The sequence below is a fragment of the Hirundo rustica genome, chromosome 2 (assembly GCF_015227805.2).
Source record: "Hirundo rustica isolate bHirRus1 chromosome 2, bHirRus1.pri.v3, whole genome shotgun sequence".
In the NCBI taxonomy this organism is placed as follows: domain Eukaryota; kingdom Metazoa; phylum Chordata; class Aves; order Passeriformes; family Hirundinidae; genus Hirundo; species Hirundo rustica.
Genome location: NC_053451.1, coordinates 65,509,080 through 65,530,661, shown reverse-complemented (window position 1 = coordinate 65,530,661; position 21,582 = coordinate 65,509,080). Strand labels below are relative to the sequence as shown.

The following is a 21,582-nucleotide window of genomic DNA, read 5'->3' as shown; positions in this document are numbered from 1 at the left end:
GTGCTGGGACTAGAAGGTTCACTCTCCTTGACTTAATGACAATACTTAGTCTACTGCAGCTCCAGATATCATATGCCTTCTTTGAGGCAAGGGCAGAGTGCTGGCTCCTGTTCTGCCAAGCTGCTCTCTGGCTGTGTGGCCCACAGCACCTGTTAGTGCATGAAGGTACATTACACATATGCATGGGCATACAGATATCCATATGAATTAATTTAATTCTTTTATAGTAGAATGACTTTTGGAACTCTTTTCTAGAAATGAAAATCTATAGTTGTGGAAAGATATATCCATTAAAGTATGATTAAAACAGCTGAAGGTGTTCTCACCTAGTTCCCTGATGACATGTGATGTAGTGATTGCCATTCCCACCTCTCATGGAGCAAAACCATTTGTCTAAATCCTCACTAATTGTATATAGACAAAAGTCTAACCTTGTCTGTAACTGAAGCTGAAACATTAACTTCTGGCTATGAAGGCAAATGGTGTAGAAGAGATTATATCTGTGTCACTAAATTCTCCTTATCTTTATCTCCACCTTTCCCAGAACGCTATAATTTATTTTATGTTTGTATCTCTATTCACTAACTCAAGCTGTTCTGTGAAACACTCAATGCAGTGCAGCAGCACAGTTGAACCTCTGCCTATTTTGATTGCTAATGATGTAATCAGATTTACTAAGATGAAAAGGTGGTTTCTGCGATTTGTCAACGCACAGTGTAATGTATCTGTTAATGTTGATGCTACAGCAGAAGCCAAGAATGTGTGCAGCTTCTGTTGGGCAAAACATTATTTTTATGGTGTTTTTTAAGTGTGAGAAGTTGCTAATGATACCTGGGCTGCTGAAGGAATTTACAAGCAAGAGAAGTTAACATGATACCGAGTACCTAGAACAGCATGACAGTAAAGATGAGGATGTTTAGTGTTTTTTAGGCAAAGATGTGTATGATGAAAAGAGCACAAATATTTCCTTATAGAAGTGCTTAAGTTAAAGCTAACTTGTATTCCACCAGTGTGCTGGGTTTATAAAGGCTGTTATTTGCATCTGCCTGTAACAGTAGATCACTGGTTTAACTAGGAGAGTTAAAAAACAGCATAGAGTAAAGCAGAGATATTACTGGCTTTTCCTCTGTATCACTTTTAATAATAATCACTTTCAGAGTCTTGCAAATCACATCAGTAGGATAATGCATAATCTTTGAGTATTAAATATACTGTGGCTCAGATCCAGTGAATCTGTTATAGGCATCTAAATTAGATTTCTTGCCCAGGAGCAGAAACAATGCAGTCCTTATAAAATGAAGTACTTAAATACCGTGTAAACCACTGGAGTGAAAGTCAACAGATCCACATGAATTCTCTTCTCTATTTATAGAGATGCTGTAGGTAAACTCTAGGAAGCACTGAGCCTCTAAATCCCCTTAGAATTCACACATTACATCTGACTGTACGTGATCTTTAAAATGTATATGAATTTGCATGTAATTATTAAGTTGAAACTCTTTAAATCTTAGCTTAGATGACTGACATGGTCATGTAAACTTGTAAATTCCTTCCACAACTCAGCTGGCATTTGGCAAATAAGTATTTGTTTGTACTACCAAAAAAACTCCAATTAACCAGGCAGTTGTCAGACAGGTTCATTAAGTTCTGACCTTTTCAACATAACATTGAACTGGAGGAAACAACTGAAGGTTCCTTTGCTTAGCAAAAAATTGAGGGTATAATTCTGTGTTGGTCAATCTTCAAATTTGCCTTTGAGAGCAGTGTGATTGATAATATAAAATGAGAAGTTTTCTTGGTTCACTGTCTACAGTGTCACTAAACAAGTACAGCTGATAAGAACTCACACCTGAGTAGAGTTCTAAGCTTTTAAGATTAGATCCTACCTACTGGTTTTGGGTAAATGGTAAGGATGTGTGTAAACTCTAAGCCTCTGCAGTATTTTGTGATTTATTTCAGTCATTTCTAAATAATTGCATACCAGGAGATTATAACTTGAATCTGAAAAGACTGAAGGTATGATTCAGTTTCTTATTCATCTGTGTGCAGGCTTCTCCTCATCAGCTAGATTCCTAACTTCTCACTGTAGGCAATGAAGATAGATCTAGTGCACTTCCCAACACATAGGAACAAACCTGTGAGCTGATTTGAGAAGTTCCATGGATTATCATGCTGCCTGGTTCCAAGCAATTTTTCTAGAAACATTCCCTTATAAATCCAGTACTATATTTACTATCTCTGTGTGGATTCTTAGACACCCTGTGGTGTCTCAGGTGCTAAATGCTTGGTTTTCTGCAAGTGGCTTAAGCATCACTCAATTCACATGCCAGCCTCTATCAGAATAATATAAATTTGAGAATGTGAAGAAATTTGACAATATTTTAAAAGTAATATTTATGTTAATTTCAAGTAAAAAAAATATACATTAAGAATTAATAACTTCCCCAAAAAATGAATTTCTGGTGAACTTCTGTGATGATCTCCATATTCCTGTCTTATCAATGTAATAAAAATTTGGGCTTGAAATATCAGTTGCCTGTATAATGACAATTAGTTGTGTATAGCCAGCAGAAACAAGATAAGCTGTTATTTTCTTTTTTGCTTTTCTTATATACATCATACAGTAAAGGTAACTTTTAAAAATTTTTATAGAGCTGCTCTGACAGTGAATTTAGCTTGTCTGCTGATACTTTACCTCAAAAAAGATATGATATTTCAATGCAGTCTGCAAGATACAGTCCAAAGGAGATTTTTTTTTTTTTTTTTGCATTTTAGATAATTCTAAAATTGTCCAAAAGTCCAGTTGATACGGCTAGGATTTTTTTTTGTGTAGATAGATCACATGTGAACATTTGTAAATAGTGAAAATTATAACTGTTCAACACAGTTATGTGTGATACTCATTTCCAAATACATTTTATTATCAGAAAAGTTTATTAAATACCATTAAATATCAGTAAAGTTTCAGTCAATGCTTTGAAGCTGTCACAAGGTGCTGTTCAAATACAAGTGTGACAACATAATTCTATAATACTATTTCTTTATCCAACACGCAAGCAACTTAACCTGATTTTTTATTCAGTTTCTCATGATATACTGAGCATAGAGTTCACTACTAAATATTTGGGGGTAAATTTATTTAATGGAAGATTGGGTTTTCACTAATTAAATCTATAAAAATACTATACTTCTGGTGCTTATTCTCTGCATTTTATGTGAAATGTTTAGGAGAATGTATGTTTCATATATGTCCCCACTAGAATGTATGGAATGTGTTCATGTAAAACATATTTATGGATACATTAGATTATATTAACTGTCAAATCAATTAGAACCTCTGGTTGTATATATAAGAAGATATTTTTCCTTGACCTTTGAAATAGCACCATATTTAAATGAGTTACATTCATAATACAGTTACATTCACATAAAATGATGTCTTCAAGTTTTGAAAAAAAATGTTTTATTATCTTTTTTTTTTGGGTGGTTTTTTTTTTTTTTTTTTTTTTTTTTTTTTTTTTTTTTTTTTCAGGTTTATATCTTTTTCTCTCTTACTGACTGTCAGATTGACAGTCATATTGTTGTGGGTTTCCCCTAGATGGATGTCAGTCTACCCTCCCAACTGGACAGGGAAGCACTGTTAAAATCTTATGAACTGAGACAAGTTTAACTGCTAGTTGTTGTTGTTTTCGATAAATCATGCCTCCAGAGGTCATGCAAACATTAACTTATTGAACATAGTTAGGACAAAGATCAGTTGCTGCATTCAGCAATTGTTAACAACAGGTAGTTTTAAAAGCAAAACCCATAATTGCTGTTGATGTCATTGAAATCTGTCACTCTTAAGTAAAGAAGGAAGGGAAAAGGGAGGGCTAAGAAATGGGTTGTGCTTCCCCTCCTTAATGTTAAGTCCCTATTATTTGTAGTCCAGTGCTGTTTTCTGCATTCTTCCTTGTCCCTTAATTTGATTCAGAATTCTAGACAAGCACTAAATAAGACACATTTTCTTTTCTAGTTTTAGTTGAGTTGTCAACATTTCAGAGATTTTGTATGTCTTAAAAGAATTCAATATTTCTAACATTAAATATACTATCTGGAAAAGGTGTTTAAATACAATCCCCCCTTTGTGATGTTTTGTTATCCATCTTTTTTGCCGGCTTCTAAGACTGAAGGGTCATATTTTAATGGGGGAAAGAAAGCTTATTTTATGTTCCACTTCTTTGTACTTATTCTTATATAAGAGTTTTATTAAAATTACATCAATTTTGGTAGGGTACAGCTAACTGCAGTTAAAAGGTAACTACAGTAAAAAAATAAAAAGTCAGTAATTTTCAAATATGGGCTCTGTTAGTTGTTATTGACAGAATAGTGTTTGTATTCCATTTGTTAGCATCTGCCATGCTTTTACCTAATCTCCTATTTATCACTTTCAGAAGAAAAAAAATAAAGAATTTGATTCAGAAGAACTTCAAAGACAACTGTCCTCAAAGAAAAGGAGACCAGCCGGCATTTTGTCAAAGGCCAACCTTTTTGTTGCTTCTAGTGCTGGGGTATTTTTTATATTTTCTCTTTTTTAATGCAATTGGGGTTTTATTAAGTTTTTGTTTCACTTCCTTTTGAATTTGACATTTTCTTATTTCTTATGTAATATTTTAATGCTATGGCAAAATATACATAGCTCTCAGAATTATGAACTTTTTTTTCCTCAAGGAGTAGAGAAGAAAAAGTAGAAGGTACTCTACAAGACATTGATCTTACCTAATATTATCTAGAAACTTAATATTTACTTTAAGAAGCAATTTATCTTGAAATAAAGATATTTTTCTCCATTTTCTGGAGTGTGAGCCTACCATGATGAAGTAAAGTGTGGATCTGTGCATCAGTAGAATTGTGTAGTGAGCTTGCACTTGGATTTTGCACTCCTTATTTCACCCTCTCTGTAAAATACAAAAACTGATAAAATTGTTGTAAAAAGATGTCACTGGAGGCAGAAGCTGGGGTGGGAGAATTTAAAACAATTTTTCCATTCCTAAACTGAATAACATTTGAATCAATAATACATCTGGTTGATAAGTCAATAGGTTAAATTAGTACCATTTTCAAAGAGAGACTCCTGGTTGTACAAGGAGTTCAACAGAAGTCAGTATGTGTGCCAAAAAAGCATGGGAATATTTAAAAATTAAGTTAAAATTTTAACAGTGATAACATTTTAGAAAATAATAATGAAGATTATAATAAATGGGTTTGTTAAATCATAGTCTTTGGAGAAGAGTTAATGTTGTGAAAGTGATTTCAATATCACAGTTTAATTACTTGCCACAGATGCCAGCAATGAGTGTTCCAATTCCATTACTTAGTTTATTCAAGAAGAAGGGGGAGAAAAAGTCAGTTTCTTTATTTATGTATCAAATGTACACCCTCAGGGAATGTGTGTGTGTATGGTTGATTGTTTCTCTAATAATTCTTTAGGGTAATCTAATTATAAGTTAATGAAAACAAACTTCCAGTATGCTATATTAATTTTTTTGGTTTGGATTTTGTACTCTGATGTGGGGGAGGAATAGGGAGGACTTGGTTATAACTGAAGGGTAGAAAGCCAGTAAAAAATTTCTTCTAAATGTGAAGTAATTTTTAATCTGTTGGGGAAAAGGAATTACAAATCAATTAAATACTGAACATATTTCCTCTGCCAGTGACAATGGTCATCAAAAATGCAGGCTTAGTAGATGTCAGAATTCAGATTCCAGACAGAAAACACAATTAGTTTTTTTTTCCAAAATTGCAGTCTGAGACTAATTACCATTACTGCTATGTGACTGATCACTTTGCATTATATTATCACCTGCATGCATACAGAGATCACAGACTTGCAGTCAAACTAATGAAAGTCTGTGGTGTCTAAGCTGTGAATCTTAATGTAGATTATTTATAATAGAAATTATTAGCCATATGTTTCAAGGAAGAACTGGTCTAGAGTTTTGTAAAGATCCATAAGTCTGCTGCATCTTATTGCTGAGGAGAAAATAATCTTTGTCTGAGAATACAGAAATCTGAGGGATTTAGTAAAGTCTTTCTTCCTGAGCTGGTTGAGCAGCTGGCTTGACTAACATATCATGAATAATTTAGTCCATAAGGAACACAAATATTGAATTTCATATGCTGAATATTTGTCTTACTACAGAAAAATGCCTGGAAATCTGTGTGCTAAAAAAACTTTACTGAAATCATTAATTAAACATGAATAAGAAAAAAGAATTTAAAACAAATCCAGAATGTTCAATGAGCTGAAAAAATATGGTAGAAAACAAAAGGAGATGTGCTAAAGTTGAGGTATTATTAACTACAGATATTTTTAATTATTTTTTTCTAAGACAAAATATTGAATTGATTGTTTTAAAAGCTAGCAAAACCTCAAATAAAAAATTAGAAATAGGATTTAAAAAATTATAAGGTTCCTGATTACCAGTCAAGGGAGTAAAGCAGATGGATATGTTGGATTTAGCTTAATACCTTCAATTCCTAGCAAAACAAAATGGTCTTTTAGTAATATTGGAAAAGTTCATATGGATAAAATAGGATTTAGAAATGGAGTTGAAACTTCAGCTACATACAGGAACAGTATGAGACTTTGTTTTCTCTATGTTTAGATGTCCCAAAAAAAGTTAACAACTTTTATAGTTTTTTCATTGTTTAAGGCCTAAAGGAGGGATGGAGGGAGTGTTTGCTTTCATTTTCGTTATATAAAATCTACTTGCAAATCAACAGGATCTGTTGATACGCTATTCATAATACCTCAGAGTGCAAAAATTGGCAGAAAATAATTTTATTACTGCAGTGCATTTTACTTTCAAGATATAGTAATTTTTTAAAAAAGTTAAGTGATAAACATATTTGCAGTAAATTCACAATTTTATGATTCTTGATGGTCTACCTTCTGTTATGAAAACCAGGGAGTTTTTGTGTACCAAACTGTCCAGATTTTTAAATTAATCCATAATTTCTGATGTCTTTTTATGATGACTATATTCAAAATTTTAGTCTGAATTTTAAAATATTTAAAATTTATTCTTTTTATCTGTTTCTCTTCTAATAATGTATGCTTAATAAATAGTCCCAACTATTTTCTCACATAAACAGTGCAGACATACTGGTTTTCTCATTCCTGTTCTCTTAGGATTTTTTCATGTATACTTAATTTAGTATGTATAAATATAAAATCTACTGTATATTTTTCCTTATTTAAAAATAATACTGATGACTGAAATATCTTGCTGATTTAACTTCCCCCCCCCCCCCTTTTTTCCTTTATTTTTCTGAATAGTTAATAATGTTACTCCTGGACACCACTTAAACGTCTAATGTAAACATGTAAATTAATACCTTTCATTCTCAGAAAAGCCATAATGATCTCTTACTAAAATCTATTCTTTTCAAGAATAAATGTTAAGCAGAATATTTACTTAATATTGAAATAGCAAAGAAATAAAGTGATATTGAATGAAGCAAACAATACTTTAATTCTATTCCCTAGTACCTGTGATTAATTTCATAATTATCTTTAATTTTTTCCTTGAGATAAAGGAAGAAAATTAATTTAGAACTAATCCATGGTATTAGATAATTTTGGATTCTGATATAATTTCATCCACTTTTACAAGCATGTCAGCAGCTTCACACAAAAAGTATGTAGTTTGGACGCAATATGCATGTTTAAGATTGGAAAAGCTGGTGGTGTGGTTTAAGCCCATTCAGCAACCCAGCCTCACACAGCTGTTTTCTCACCCCCCAGCCATGGTGTGATGGGGAAGAATATCAGAGGAGTAAAAAGGAGTAAAGTTGTGGTTTGGGATAAAGACAGCTTAATAGGTGAAGCAAAAGCCATGTGCATGAGCATTGCAAGGAATTTTACACTAAGCAGGTGTTCAGCCATCTCCAGGAAAGCAGGACTCCATTACATGCAACAGTGATTTGGAAAGACAGACACCATGTCTTGGTTGTGAAAGACAGTTGTCTGCCAGGGAAAGCTAGAGCTTCCATTTGGAATGGAGAATGTAAACTCCCTTCCCTCCAAATTATTATAATTTTGCAATGAGGGGCTTTCAGGCAAAGATATGGGAATAGGAGTAACAGGTCTTTACTAGGAGTATATAAAAAAAAAAGAAAATACAAGTGTAGTAGTACAAAAAAACAAGCAAAAATCCTGGAAAATCCCTGACAGAGTGAGAATATGTTGCTCACAGTGTTGGAAGCGTTCCAAATAAATCCCCCTGGAGTAAAAGATGTGGTTCTGTGGAGTAGAGATGATCCTGTAGAAAGTTCAGTGGTGGTGAGATGGGTCTGGTCCTGCTCCAGGCATTCAGTAGAAAAACCAGATACCTTGTGTCCTTCAGTCCCAGTTTTTATCTAGCTAGGAACAGCTGGCTCCTCCCCCACTGGGTGGAGCACCTCACAATGGGATGATGGAATGTGTTGTGTCATTGGTGGGCCCTAATGGCCCATTATCAGAAGATGTCCCCCTGGAGGATGGAGGGGTGGTGAAAGAGATAAGAAACACTGCCCCACCTGGATTTAATGGCTGGGCCATTATCAGAAGGCATCCGCCCCCCTCCCCCCCTGGAGTCACAAGAGATAAGGAAAAAAACATTTCCCCAACAGATTTCAACAGATGAAATAGAATAAACATTTTTTGATTACATAACCGAAGACACACTGTCTCTCCCAATGTCCCATCATTCTTCCTTTTTCCCCTAGAATTTTATGCTGAGTGTGAAACACCATATGACCTGGAATATTCCTTTGGTCAGTTGGAGTCAGCTGTCTGAGCTGTCACCTCCCAATCTCTTGTGTGTGGTGTGGGGTGAAAGACAGAAAAGGCCTTCATCCTGGGTAAGCCCTGCCCAGCAATAGCAAAAACACGCCTGTGTTATCAACAGGGTTTTCAGCACAAATCCAAACCACAGCCCCATACCAGCTATGAAGAAATATAACTCTATCCCAGCCAAGACCAGCAAACTGGTAAGAAAATGTGTTTTAATTTTTCAACTGAAATGGCAGAAACAAGAAAATCTGTTCCAGTGTCTCATGATGAAACAAAATACCCAATTAAATTACTTAAGTCACTATTATCCCATAAGTTCAAAGGTTTTTAACAAAGAAATTTAAATACATTAAACAATAGTAATTTTACCAATAGAAGTGCTATCCAACAGAAGTAGCTCAGAGTTTATCCCTTTTGTAATAAAAGAAGTAGCACTTCTTGGGGACTTTATTTCTTTCATATTTGCAGTGAAACATAAATAGTCTGACTGATATTTCTTAAAATAGGTATAATGATATAATTTTTTTTAATCAGAATGGCAATTAATTAAGTTGAAATTTGCAGTTGCAATAGTATTACAGCATTTTCTTCAACTCTCTTATAGTCAGAAAATACAAAATTTCAAACAAGTTATTCATTTCACCACATGAATCAATACAAGAAATACTTGTATTCATATGGCAATATTTTGATGTAGGAATCATGACCCCCACCAGCTTTAGACAGAGAAAAATTCTTCTAATTGGAGCTTTGTCAATGGATACTCAGCATTTGCTAACATCTAGAGCGTTTGAGCATGGTAAGACTGAAAGTATACTAAAAACTATTTTTGTACAAAGATTCAAAGCACTAATTTTATTCTTTCCAGAAACTCATATAAACTCTTTACTTAACTTTTCATTTGAATCTGTACAGAGAACAATCATCACCTTACATTTCAGAAGTCTATCCATTCCTGGTAACAGCATTACTGTGATCATCAGCAATAACCAGCCGTAATAAATCTGTACATGGAAGACTCATAAAAGGACAATGATGGCTAATCAAACTTCTCTCTTGAAAAACATTCAAAAATGCAGACTTTAGGTCATTAATTCTTCAGATTTTTGTTTCATATGGTAATGTGATTCTCTGACTCAAGGTTGTCAAGTGACTTGGGATATATTTTGGATCAAGAAAGAGACTTGTGGTCTTTTTTAAATGAAATGTGACATGAAAATCCACATTTCATTTATTCACAATGCAATTAAAGGACTTAAGTTTTTGTTCCTCTGTTATAATTATTAATACTATTAAGATAATTCTAATCCTCTGTTCTGTATGACATTGGCATGTAAGTTTCTAAGGGCACAGAACTCTTTAGGGCTTTTCAGAGGGAGAATGGGTCTAGATACTGGGATAATTTTTAGAGGACTGGAAGTTACTTTCTGCCTGTGAAAAAATTAATGTGTTTGGGTATGAAATTTAATCCTCATCAGTGGTTACAGAATAATTATATGTTGTTAAGGACTATTCAACATTCCAAATCATACTAAACTCATCTCATGGGCAGATACAGACCACATAGTGCATAATTTGGAATGATGTTGTCCCTCTTTTGGCAACACGTATATCTTGGATTACAGATTAAAACTTTTGCATGTGCTTAGTATTTAATTTTGGCATTCAGGGAGTACTTTTTCATGTTGTTCATTTCTGTAGCCCTGATATCTGTCCTGGAGGAAATACCCATGATTTTTTCTTTTTAGTGGTAGGAGTCCAGTGGTGTTTCATCATCTTCCCTTTTGGATATTACTCTGTCTGAGGCATGTATCTGAGGTGGAATCTGAGGTCTTTCATCCTGACTGAGTGAATATTGTCACACCTTGCACTTTTCACAAGATAGAAAGCTTTGTCTAAATAACCAGGGAGTATTCTGTGCCTCCTCGGAAGTATAAGGTCACTATGAAATCTTCGGTGAGACAGCTCTTTGCTTCTTCCATTGCTTTGTAGTCTCTTCCAAGAGTGGAGTAAAGGAAAGAAGTGGTCTTTTTCTTTCCAGGTAGGTGGTATCCCCTTATTCCCTAGTAGTGGCTGAATTTCATCCTAGATGACACAGGGTAGAAAGGGACCAGTTCCATCTCTCAGATAATCGTTTACTACAATTTGTGCGACTTTGCTTAAGGTCATTCAAATCAAGTATTCAGATCCTCACAACCATATCTGCAAATCACTGGGATAACAGACAGGCTGGGAGACATCTGTCAGGAAGCAACAAATGCAGAGCTGCTCATTAAGGAAGGAAGGAGGGAGCTGAGGGTAAGAGCGAGGCAGGCAGCAATCAGTGGAGTCCTGTGGTGCACCCACTGTTGGTCACTGAACCAGTACCCAACTACTCCTTTTTTCTCCTTAGGCTTGTCTTTCCTTTTGGCAGTACTTGAGCGCTTTACACTCCAAATCTCAAATTGAATGTGCTTCACCGAGTTGAAACATGCCTGCTCTCTGCAGCATGGTGCTGCAAGTAATTTGGAAGTACATCTAAGAAAGGACTTCAGGAGGGGGCGGGGGGGGTAACTGGGAAAAATGAGAAAAATTATGACACAAAGTGACAAAAAATTCTCAGAATATTGGTAATCTGAGAAGTTCTAGCAATGGTAAAGTTAACTATGCTGGCATAGCACTATATTGTAGTCTTTTGAGAAGCTTCAGCTCTGTGAATTTCCATGTTACAAAGCCCAGCAATATTCATTTAATATTAGATACAATTCTCTCTTAATGAAGTATGTCATAGACATGGAAGAGCAAGCTGAACATAATACAGTTTCCAGGGAAATATCCTTATTAACTGAATTTCCTGATCAAGTGCATCCTGATTTAATAAAAAATATATTGATTGTTTTGACATAATCAGGAAAGATAACTATGGAGTAGAAAAACTTCAAAGCAGATTAGTGAAATTTAGATGACGGGAGCCAGTGTTATATTACTTCTCATTTCTAAATGGTAGCTTCAATTTAATTTTTTTTTTTTTTTTTTTTTTTTAATTCACAATGTCTAGACTTAGGTGATTCAGAAATACAGTGTTTATCACAAGTTAGCCCATGTTCTAAAAAAAGTTAGTAGGAGGAATGAATAATTTATTTTTTAAGGGATACGAACAAATGTTTCTGTCCACTTAAAAAAAATTATTTTTTTTTTCATTTATTCTTTTCCATTTTCTGTTAATTTTTAAGGTGAATTTCTAACTTCAAAGAAAAAGAGATTCAGCTTTTATTTCTGGTTGGTGAATTAAGTCTCAGGATTTTGGAACACAACAGTGTACACAGATTATTTCTTCTTTATTTGAAACACCTGGCAACTCAGTTGAAAGATTTCAAAGATAAATATTTGCTTTAAGAGCCTAAAACTTTCTGGGTAAAGGAGTAGCGATCTAAAAAGAATGCACCAGTATTATTGTTGGACTTTGATCCTTACTGATATGATGAGCTTGCCATAAAAACATTTGTTATCAATTTCATTAATTCCATTAAGCATTAGAAAATCTATGTAACTTAATATTACCTCAAATTTGTGCAGAGCAAAATGGTAATTTGATTTCTTTGCTCTCTTGTGCCTGTAATCTCTTTCACTGATGTTGACAGAGTACTCTGTTTCATTCTGTAGTCCTGAATGTGTGTTAAAGCATTTTGCAGTCCTCCTGCCTAAAATCTGGACATGATTTGTTTTCAGATCTTTGTTTTTCTATTCTACTGTGCTGTGTGCTGAACACTGTAATGAAAAAAAAAAAAAAAATCACAAAAAGAATATAAGAAAAATCTTAAGATTATGAGATAAAAATTAACCTAGTGTTATGAAGACCCCTGTTTATAAGCACACTTTAAATATTCTTATTTAGTAACATTAATTGAATAATAACCACAGCAGGCACACAGGGAAAACTTTATCATAGAATCACAGAATCAAAGAATCATAGAATCATAGAATCATAGAATCAGAGAGTGGTTTCGGTTTTCAAGAACCTTGAAGATCATCTCGCTCCACCCTCCCTACCAAAGGCAGGTGTACCTTCCACTAGATCAGATAGCTCAAAGCCTCATTCAGCCTTGAATATGTCCAGGGGTTGGGCATCCACAATTTCTCTGAACAACCCGTTCCAGTGCCTCACCACCCTCATAGCAATGCCTTAAGTTTTAGCTTTTTTTTCAGACTCTGTGCTGCCTAGGGATGTAGTTCTAAGCCTCATATTAAGTGCCAGTAAGCTCTCTTCACAGAGTAGGTAGACAAAAACAATCCTTTTCCTACTGAAGACCAAGGACAACTTTCAGTCCCAAAAGCATAAACAACAATGGGCTGGGAGGAGGAACAAGAAGGATGAGGCCTCACAAGGTGAAGTTGTAACTGGACAATTAAACCCCAATATGCAAATGAACAAAAACTTTTAAAAATGTAATACTTCATGACTGGTCAGCCATTTTGTGACCATTCTTAGTCCACCTTGGGTGTAGCTCTGGTCAGGCCCTGCCCAAGGTGGATCCTAGAAGCCTTTTAATAAATACCCACTTTATTCTCTTGCTCTGTCCAGTCTCTGTTTCAGATCAGCTTTCCTGAGGCATCAATAATTGAAAAAAATATTCTCCTTATATCTAATTTAAACCTACTCTCTCCCAATTTGAAACCTTTCCTCCCTAGTCGTATCACTGCACACTCTCAAAAATAGTCTTGCCCTATCATTCCTGTAAATTCTCTTTGAGATACTGGAAGGCTATATTTAGGTCACTCCAAAGCCTTTTTTTTTCCAGGCTTAACAGTCCCAATACTCCCAGTCTTTCCTCATAGGAGAGCTAGTCCATCCTTCTAATCATTTTGGTGGCTCTCCTCTGGACTCTCTCCAGCAGGTCCATGTCCTTCCTGTGCTGGGACCCCAGGGCTGGATGCAGCACTGCAGCTGGGCTCTCAGCAGGGCAGAGCAGAGGGGCAGAATCCCCTCCCTGGCCCTGCTGCCCACGCTGCTTTGGATGCAGCCCAGGACACGTTTGGCTCTCTGGGCTGGGAGTGCCCATGGCTGGGTCATGTCCAGCCTCTCACCCACCAGCACACCCAAGTCCTTTTCAGAAGGGCTTGCCATGGTCTGTTCATCCCCCAGCCTGTGTTGAGATACTGGGGTCTGTAACACGTATTGCCTTTCTTTCAGCCATAGACTCATTTCATGACTGATGCCTAAAATCAGAAGCAGACAACAACTCTCTACATGTGCCAGCTGTTAATATTTTAGATGTCACAGAAAATATGTTATCTGCCAAAGGCTGACAGATTGACAAAGGACATTCAAGCTTCTTCTGTGGCCATTGAAGTCAAGATGAAATAACTGAGAGTTCTTAAAAGGAATCTAGCTTCCTGTCATTAGGCAACTGCAAAACAATTTGCATATGTTTGCATATATATGTCCGTGGGAAGACATCCTCAGACTCCAGGAATGAAATTCTCCTGCTTCCTGGCCTTTAGCTGCTTCTCTGAATATTATTTGATCTTCTAGATAGTGTTTTATGATATCTAGAAATTTACCTCACTGTACAGATATGCTGTTATATGCAATTAAATCTTGCTTATTTTGGATGCCTTAGGTTATCTGAGATACCTACATGGGTCTGGGAGATACGGCACAAAACAGCATGAGTGTTGTACTCTTCTGGCCTGACATTGGTGAGATCACAGAATCAAAGTATCATTCTGGTGGGGGTAGACCTCAGAAGTTCTATAGTCCAGCTCCTGCTCAGATCTAGGTCAGTTGTAAGGTTAACTCAGATTGCATAATTCAGTGGGATCTTGAAAACTCACATGGTAATTTACAACTTCTCAAAAGCTGGTAGATGTGTATCTATAGGCAAGTGAATCAAACACATTTACAACTTTCAGCCTTCTTCTTTAGAAACATAATAGAATATTCTTTTACCTGTATGTACTCAGCACTGTTGGCTTTGGGGTGGGACAAAATTTCTGTTTGGTTTAAAAATAACTGATGCTCCTGCAAAGAGATGCCTTCTGGGTTCTTTCTGGGAGCTGGAAACCATAAAAAATAAGTCAGCCTACAAGAGAATGTTTAGGTTTTTTTTCAAAGCCTTCAGTAAAAGATAAGTAAGGTTGTCGTCTTAAAGGCTGGTGAAACACTGGCATTAAAATCCTTTAAAAATCAATTAACTATTTAATTTTCTCTCTGTTCCAAGAAAAATAGCCCTGCAAAACTGTGTGTTCCAGATACTTGTGACATCCATTTGTGCTTGTCTCTCATTGCATGGTAATGCTTTTCTAGGAATTTCTATAGTTTTTATTCACTTATTCACAGATATTGGCTGACCTGGAAAACCATGCACTTTTTAAGAATGACCTGGAATGCCAGAAGCTTATTCTGGAGGCCATGAAATATCATCTTTTACCAGAAAGAAGAACTCTCATGCAAAGTCCAAGAACTAAGCCTAGAAAATCTACAGTTGGAACACTTTATGCTGTTGGAGGAATGGATAACAACAAAGGTATTATAGGATATTTGCTGCTTAATGATTTATACTTCACATTTTCTTTATCAGAAAACGGTGAAATAACTTTCTATTCCAAGAGTGGTGGGGTGATGTCTAAATCAGTCAAGAAATGCTGCCAAGATTTTGGTCCCATGAAAATCTACTGATATTTAAGGAAAAGCATAATACAGTTAGAGAAAAGAAACTGAGTTTTGAGTCCATTCTTTGTTCCAAATTATTAGAATTTTCAGAAAGAAATTTAACAAAAAAAAAAAAAAAAAAAAAAAAAAAAAAGCTAGAATGATGGTAATATACCTTAGTTATAGATTTCTAGAATTTGTTTTTCATTTATAAGTCAAATACTTCTCTCAGTGTTTTTAACCTATGATAAAAGGCAGTTTGATATGCAGTGTATTCAGTCCTTAAGTAATTGTCTTAAATATTATGGATGATTCATGGGTTTTCCAATGCAGAGTTTTTTTAAGTCTTCTAGAGAAAAAAGATAACTAGCTTCAACTAGATTCCTAGTTTGTCAACAGATAAAGGAAGGTAAAATTACCCCCATTTTTCTGTGAAGTAGGAAGAAGTGGAAATATTAAAGCATTTTGTTGTTATGTGTTTGGAATAAGAGTTACGATTATAGGTTGTGCTTTCATTTCTGATAAGTTTAACCCACTGATTTCTTGAATGGAATTAAACAAAATATTTAAACTAAAAACTAGTTATATTACAAGCTTACATGCTCAGAAGAGCTTTGTTGTTATTTTTTGTGATAATCACTAACAATTCCACAGCATTTAAAATTTCATGTCCATATTTAGACTGAAGACGATAACTTCAGAAACACTCATTCTAATATAAAATAAACTGTACTTTAAAAAAGTATAGTATAGAATTGTATCTTCAGTATTTCACAACTCTGTGTCTAGGTGCTGTTATTGCAGTTGTTTCACTAAATAGCTGTGGCAATATTGTTTGCAAAATGCCATGGCATATATTTCCCATAAAGTTATACCAGTGATTACAATGTATGACATCTATGCCTGTGTGAAAAAATAAATGGGTGGCATCAAGAGAAGTATGACAAGCAAGTTGAGGCAGCTTCATGCTAATGAAATGAAGGAGGTTTAGATCAGATATCAGAAAAAGGTTTTTCAGCCAGAGGGTGTTTGGGCACTGGAAGAGGTCCCCAGGGAAGTGGTCACAGCACAGTCTGTCTGATTTCAAGCAGTGTTTGGACAATGCTCTCAGGCACGTAGCGTGACTTGGGAATGGTTCTGTGCAGGGCCAGGAGTTGGACTTGATGATCCTTATGGGTCCCTTCCAACTCAGCATATTCTGTGATTCTGTGACTAGGACTGTAATCCTGCCCTTTGACTCCGCTTTCTTGAGGCCCCACATGGTACTGCATCCACCTCCAGGATCCCATAATGACACAGAGCTTCTGGAGTGAGTCTAGAGAAGGACCACAAAGTTGATCTGAGGGCTGGAGCACATCTATGAAGGCAGGCTGAGAGAGCTGGGACTGTGCAGCACAGAGAAGAAGAAGGCTCCAGGGAGACCTTATAATAAGTCACCTTCCAGTACCTAAAGGAGCCAACAAGAAAGCTGAAGACAGAGTTTTTACAAGGGCATGTAGCCACAGGACAAGGGGCAATGACTTTAAATGGAGGTCATAGGTTTAGATCAGGTATTAGGAGGTAATTCATTATTAAGGGTGGTAGTACGACACTGGCACATGCTGCTCAGAGAAGTTGTCCCATGCCTGGAAGGACGGGTAAGGCTTTGAGCAATGTGGTCTAGTGAAAGGTATTCCATATCAGGGCTCAGGGGTTGGAACTAGATAATCTTTTGAAGGTACCTTCAAACCCAAACTGTTCAATGATTCTATGTCAATAAGTAATTGATGATGAAAGAACCAATACATATATATATATATACACACACACACATATATATATATATATATATATATATATATATATACTTAAAGTAGCTACAGATTATTTTTGTCCTTTTAACATTTATAAACAATTTTGTAGCTAAATGTTAGCCATGGATGTGCACAGAACATTGTCTTTGGGTGATAAAATACAAATTTCCTCTTAGGACAAATTACAATAAACACAAGCATTCAGGTAGGAAATGACCCAATAATAAACCCAAATTGGGTGCAGCTGTATTTTTTTTCATTTACTATTAATATCTGTTCCTCAATAAAAATACAGAAATATTAAGGATGACAGCACGAGGCATAGTACCATTAGCACATCAACACACAGCCTATTTTGCAGATTCAGGTCAGGCAGAAGCAGTTCATTTCTGTAGCAGCAGGAGAAAACACAGAACAACAGATGTTCAGCCCTCTGTTGATGCAATCTCTGACTGAAAACTACTGAGACTTTTACTCATTTACATCAGATAAAAACTGGTTTGAGAATGGGCTCGGTATGGCAGAGGAGCATCTGCATAGCAGGAGCCTGTGTTACAGCTGATGCAATACATATTCCCAGTAACCCAGGCTCTGCAGCTGTGCCATCTCAGCTTGCATCTGTTCAGCTTATCCCTCTTGTGATCCTGCTGTGTTCTTGACTAGCTTTTATGCCCAGTGAGTCTTATTTCCACACGTCCATTCAGGAGACCTGAGTGCTGTTTTCCTGCTTTGAAGAGTCACTGAGTTCATAAAGCATGCCTGGGCTGGGAGATGATGTTGATACTGTATTATCTCTCAATAATTAGTAATTTGTTTTTTCCCCCCCAACTTTCTTCAGTGGAAGGCTGATATGTATGGTTGCAATTCACAATGATGTATTTTTAACACTTCCTGATGTTTGCTACCAAATGTGAAACCGTTGCAAATAGTTGGATGAGCTAAACAAATTGGCAATTTGTTAACCAGCATATAAAATAGTGGCTAAGTGCAAATATTATGAAAGCATTTGAAGGTTGTATGGCTCATCACATAAAAAGTAGCCTAGCATGCTAAGTTTGTTTTGTAATCTATTCTATAATTATCTTCCTTTCCATAAAAATGAAGTGATTATTAAACTCCAGCAAACAGCAACTGGAATTTTGCCTGATGTGAGAAATTAATGCAGCATAGTACTAAATGGATAGAGAGGAAAGCATCAAAGTTAGATAAATTTGTAATTTTAATTTCCTAGACAAACTAAAAGAATTTAAATTTCTGTTTCCACACACCTTTGCTTATTTATTAATTTAATTTTAAAGGCACATATAAGAAACACATTTTCTTAGTATGGCCGCATAAGTGTAGTGGGATGCATTAATAGATTGTGGGTAAGTGCTGCTGACAATGTTCCGTTCATTTTACCCATTAATATCACCACACTGAGTTCTCTAATTTGGATTAGCAGTATTTAATCATCTAATAGTATACAGAAGTCCGCATATAGAGGAGGATAGACTGAAATAGATGAATAATTGCAAGAAGTGGGCATGCAACAGTTTTTAGGAACGACTAAGTACTGACTTCCCGTAGCCATCCCAGAATCCCAAATACATAGCAGAAGCCAAGTGGTAGAGCATGATATATACAGTGTATGTTAGATGGTGCTAAGGAAAATTATGAGCAGGAAAATATGCAGCAAGCAGAGATTGGTATCAATAATCAAGCAGTGTTGTAGTGATGTCAGAATGCTGATTAATTTCCCTTGTCGTGTTCTAGCCTGTTTCATTAGGTAGCAGTTAGAATGATAAGGGACAAGGAGAACTTGCAGAAAAAGAAAACAAGGTGTTACAGTAGCTATGATCCAAAACTCTCAGGTTTTTTCTCTGAGATTCAGGTGGTTTTAAAGTCTTTTTGCCATCTGCAAAGCTGTGAGCCAAATGCAAGAAAGAGATGGAGTCTTCAGGTTCTGATTTTTCAAGGTTGCGCGCTTCGTTTATTGTTTCTTATCTTACAAATTTCTCAGTGCCCAACAAAGGTCTGTGCAGCTGCTCGGGCATCTGGTGACTCCTCCTCACACTGGGCTGTCGCTGTCTTTTTTACTAATTGCTATGTATTCTTTATTTATCATTATTTGCCAATACCTATCACTTACACTAAACAGGTCATCCCTACTTTGACCCAATCTCTTTGAACTACTTTGTGCCACCATCACTGCTGAAATGGAGTGAGGGAAGAAGAAAGAAGAAGCAGGAGACAACGCCCAAAATTCTCCATCTTGCCCTCATTCACTTCAATACTAAAAACCCAAACCTACTGTTTTCTCACCCTGTGATAAGCTAAACTACTGTCTTTCACACTTTTGTGGCCTGCAATCCCTTCCCGCAGTGCAGGAAGCCTTTCCCATGGACTGAGATCAAAGCCAATGTCCCTCTGGGCTCTGGGCCAGGGTCCCAGACCCCCTGTCCAGGTCTCTGACCCTCCAGGGCAGCCAAAGGAATGCCCTGGACTCCAACACAAAACCACTGATACATATTACTTTTGGAATAGTCCTAGTCTAGTTCCTCAAAGTGCTAGACTAGTTATCGATTTGCTGAATCCCAGTCTTTAAGTAAACACAAGGGAAAAATAAATGAAAAGTTGCATGAGCAAGAAATTCTTCCATAAAAATGTGACAGGTAATTTTAAAAATGATGGACAAGTCAGTTTACTAAAACAGTGATATTAAATGTGTGTTTTTCATTAATCTTGTGACTAAATATATAACCAGCTGCAAAAAGTGCCCTGGTTGTAAACAGGTAAGGGTCATCATAAGTCTGTATCAGGCAATAATAAAAGTTACTTTATTTTTATATAGATACTTTTTAGAAATATCTTGGCTATTGCCACCGATTTATTTAAAAAAAAATTGACCTTTTAAAATGTCAAATTGAGGTCTCCATTAATTCCTCCTTATACACCCATGTTGCATATTTTTCCTTTTCTTTAATGTATTTTAAATCATTACAATAATCCTTTTTGCTTTACAAATATAGTTTCTCAAATGTGGTTTATTACTTATATATAGATATATATATAATTATTTCACAGGAATGTCCTCTGGCATAGCTACATGAAGTTACTGTTGTTCTAGTGAATTTTGGAGATGTCTTTGTTTTTCTGGGCTTCTTAGTTTTGGGGTTTTTGGGGGTGGGCGTGTTTGGTGGTTTTTTTGGTTTTTTTTTTTTTTTTCATTTTGCTTCTAGCAAGACATTTCTCATAGCAGAATTAATTTAAACTTTATTTATTTTAATTTTATATTTTCCACTCTCATACAGGTATATTTTCCCTCTTAGGTAATTCTTCTAGCTTTTTGAGATATGTGTCTGAATTGTCTGTTGAGTTGTCTGTGCCTTGAATCTGTCTTCTTCCTCTTCGGTATAGTGGGAATTTGTTAAATAACAAAAAAAAAAAAAAAAAAAAAAAAAAAAAAGGCAAGTAAAATCGATCAAGATTGTTATATGGAGTTTTGCAAGTTGTAAAAATTGCTACAAACCACTTTGTCTTCACATACATAAAACATTTGACAGCATTCATTATCTATCCATTTGATGCACAAAACTATATTCATCTTACTTGCATTTTCATTAGAAATATATAATGTAGAGTAACTGTTTAATTTTCAGAATGTGGGTGCTTAAAGTCCTGTATTTGTACAATACAGCAAAATCTGCTTAAGAAGATAGAGTATTTTCCTTTAAAACAAAGAGAAGTCCAAAGAGTTTATTACTGAATATTTCTCCCTGATGTGCTTTTTGAAAAGTTTTATATAAATATGCATACTTTGTAAGTATACTTATGCAAGGTATATATCAGCCCTGTGTATATATCACGTCTGACTCCAGGAGCAGCTCCTGTCAAGTAGGAACATAAAGAAACATGTAGTTGTTACCCTTTGCATAAATATGTTCACAAAAGAACTGAGAAGAGAGAACTTGATGGTCCTTCTTGCAATCCTACTATTTTTATTGATAACATCACATATATGTCTTTACCACTCCTCTGAGTTTCTTCTGCCTTTGGTGCTAATATGTTTTCACCTGTGTGTTCCATGAGGATATTTGTTATCTCAAAAAATCATGTAGTCACAGCCTTAAAATACTTCAGGAGTCCAATAAGCCAAAATAAATTGTGCCTCTGACATTCCAAGCAGCTGTCTGTATACCACTTTTTATTTTGATACCTACAGTTTTTCTCAAGTCTTGCCTGCTCTATTTAAGTACCAGTTCTATCTCAGCCAAACAACTGCAGTGTTTTCAAGTATCAGAAGTGAGAAATTTTACTGAGATAGACGCAAAGGAGCAGTGAAGGGTACTGGGGTTGTT

The 21,582-nt window shown here is 35.6% G+C and overlaps 1 protein-coding gene across 1 annotated transcript in view; it reads left to right on the top strand.

The window, feature by feature from the left end:
- KLHL1 (kelch like family member 1) overlaps positions 1 to 21,582 on the top strand; it is a 201,556-nt gene that overhangs the window by 132,206 nt on the left and 47,768 nt on the right. Inside the window, exon 6 of the mRNA XM_040056778.2 lies at positions 15,138 to 15,324. Within this exon, the coding sequence (XP_039912712.1) occupies positions 15,138 to 15,324 (187 nt within the window). The remainder of the gene's footprint in view (positions 1 to 15,137; positions 15,325 to 21,582) is intronic.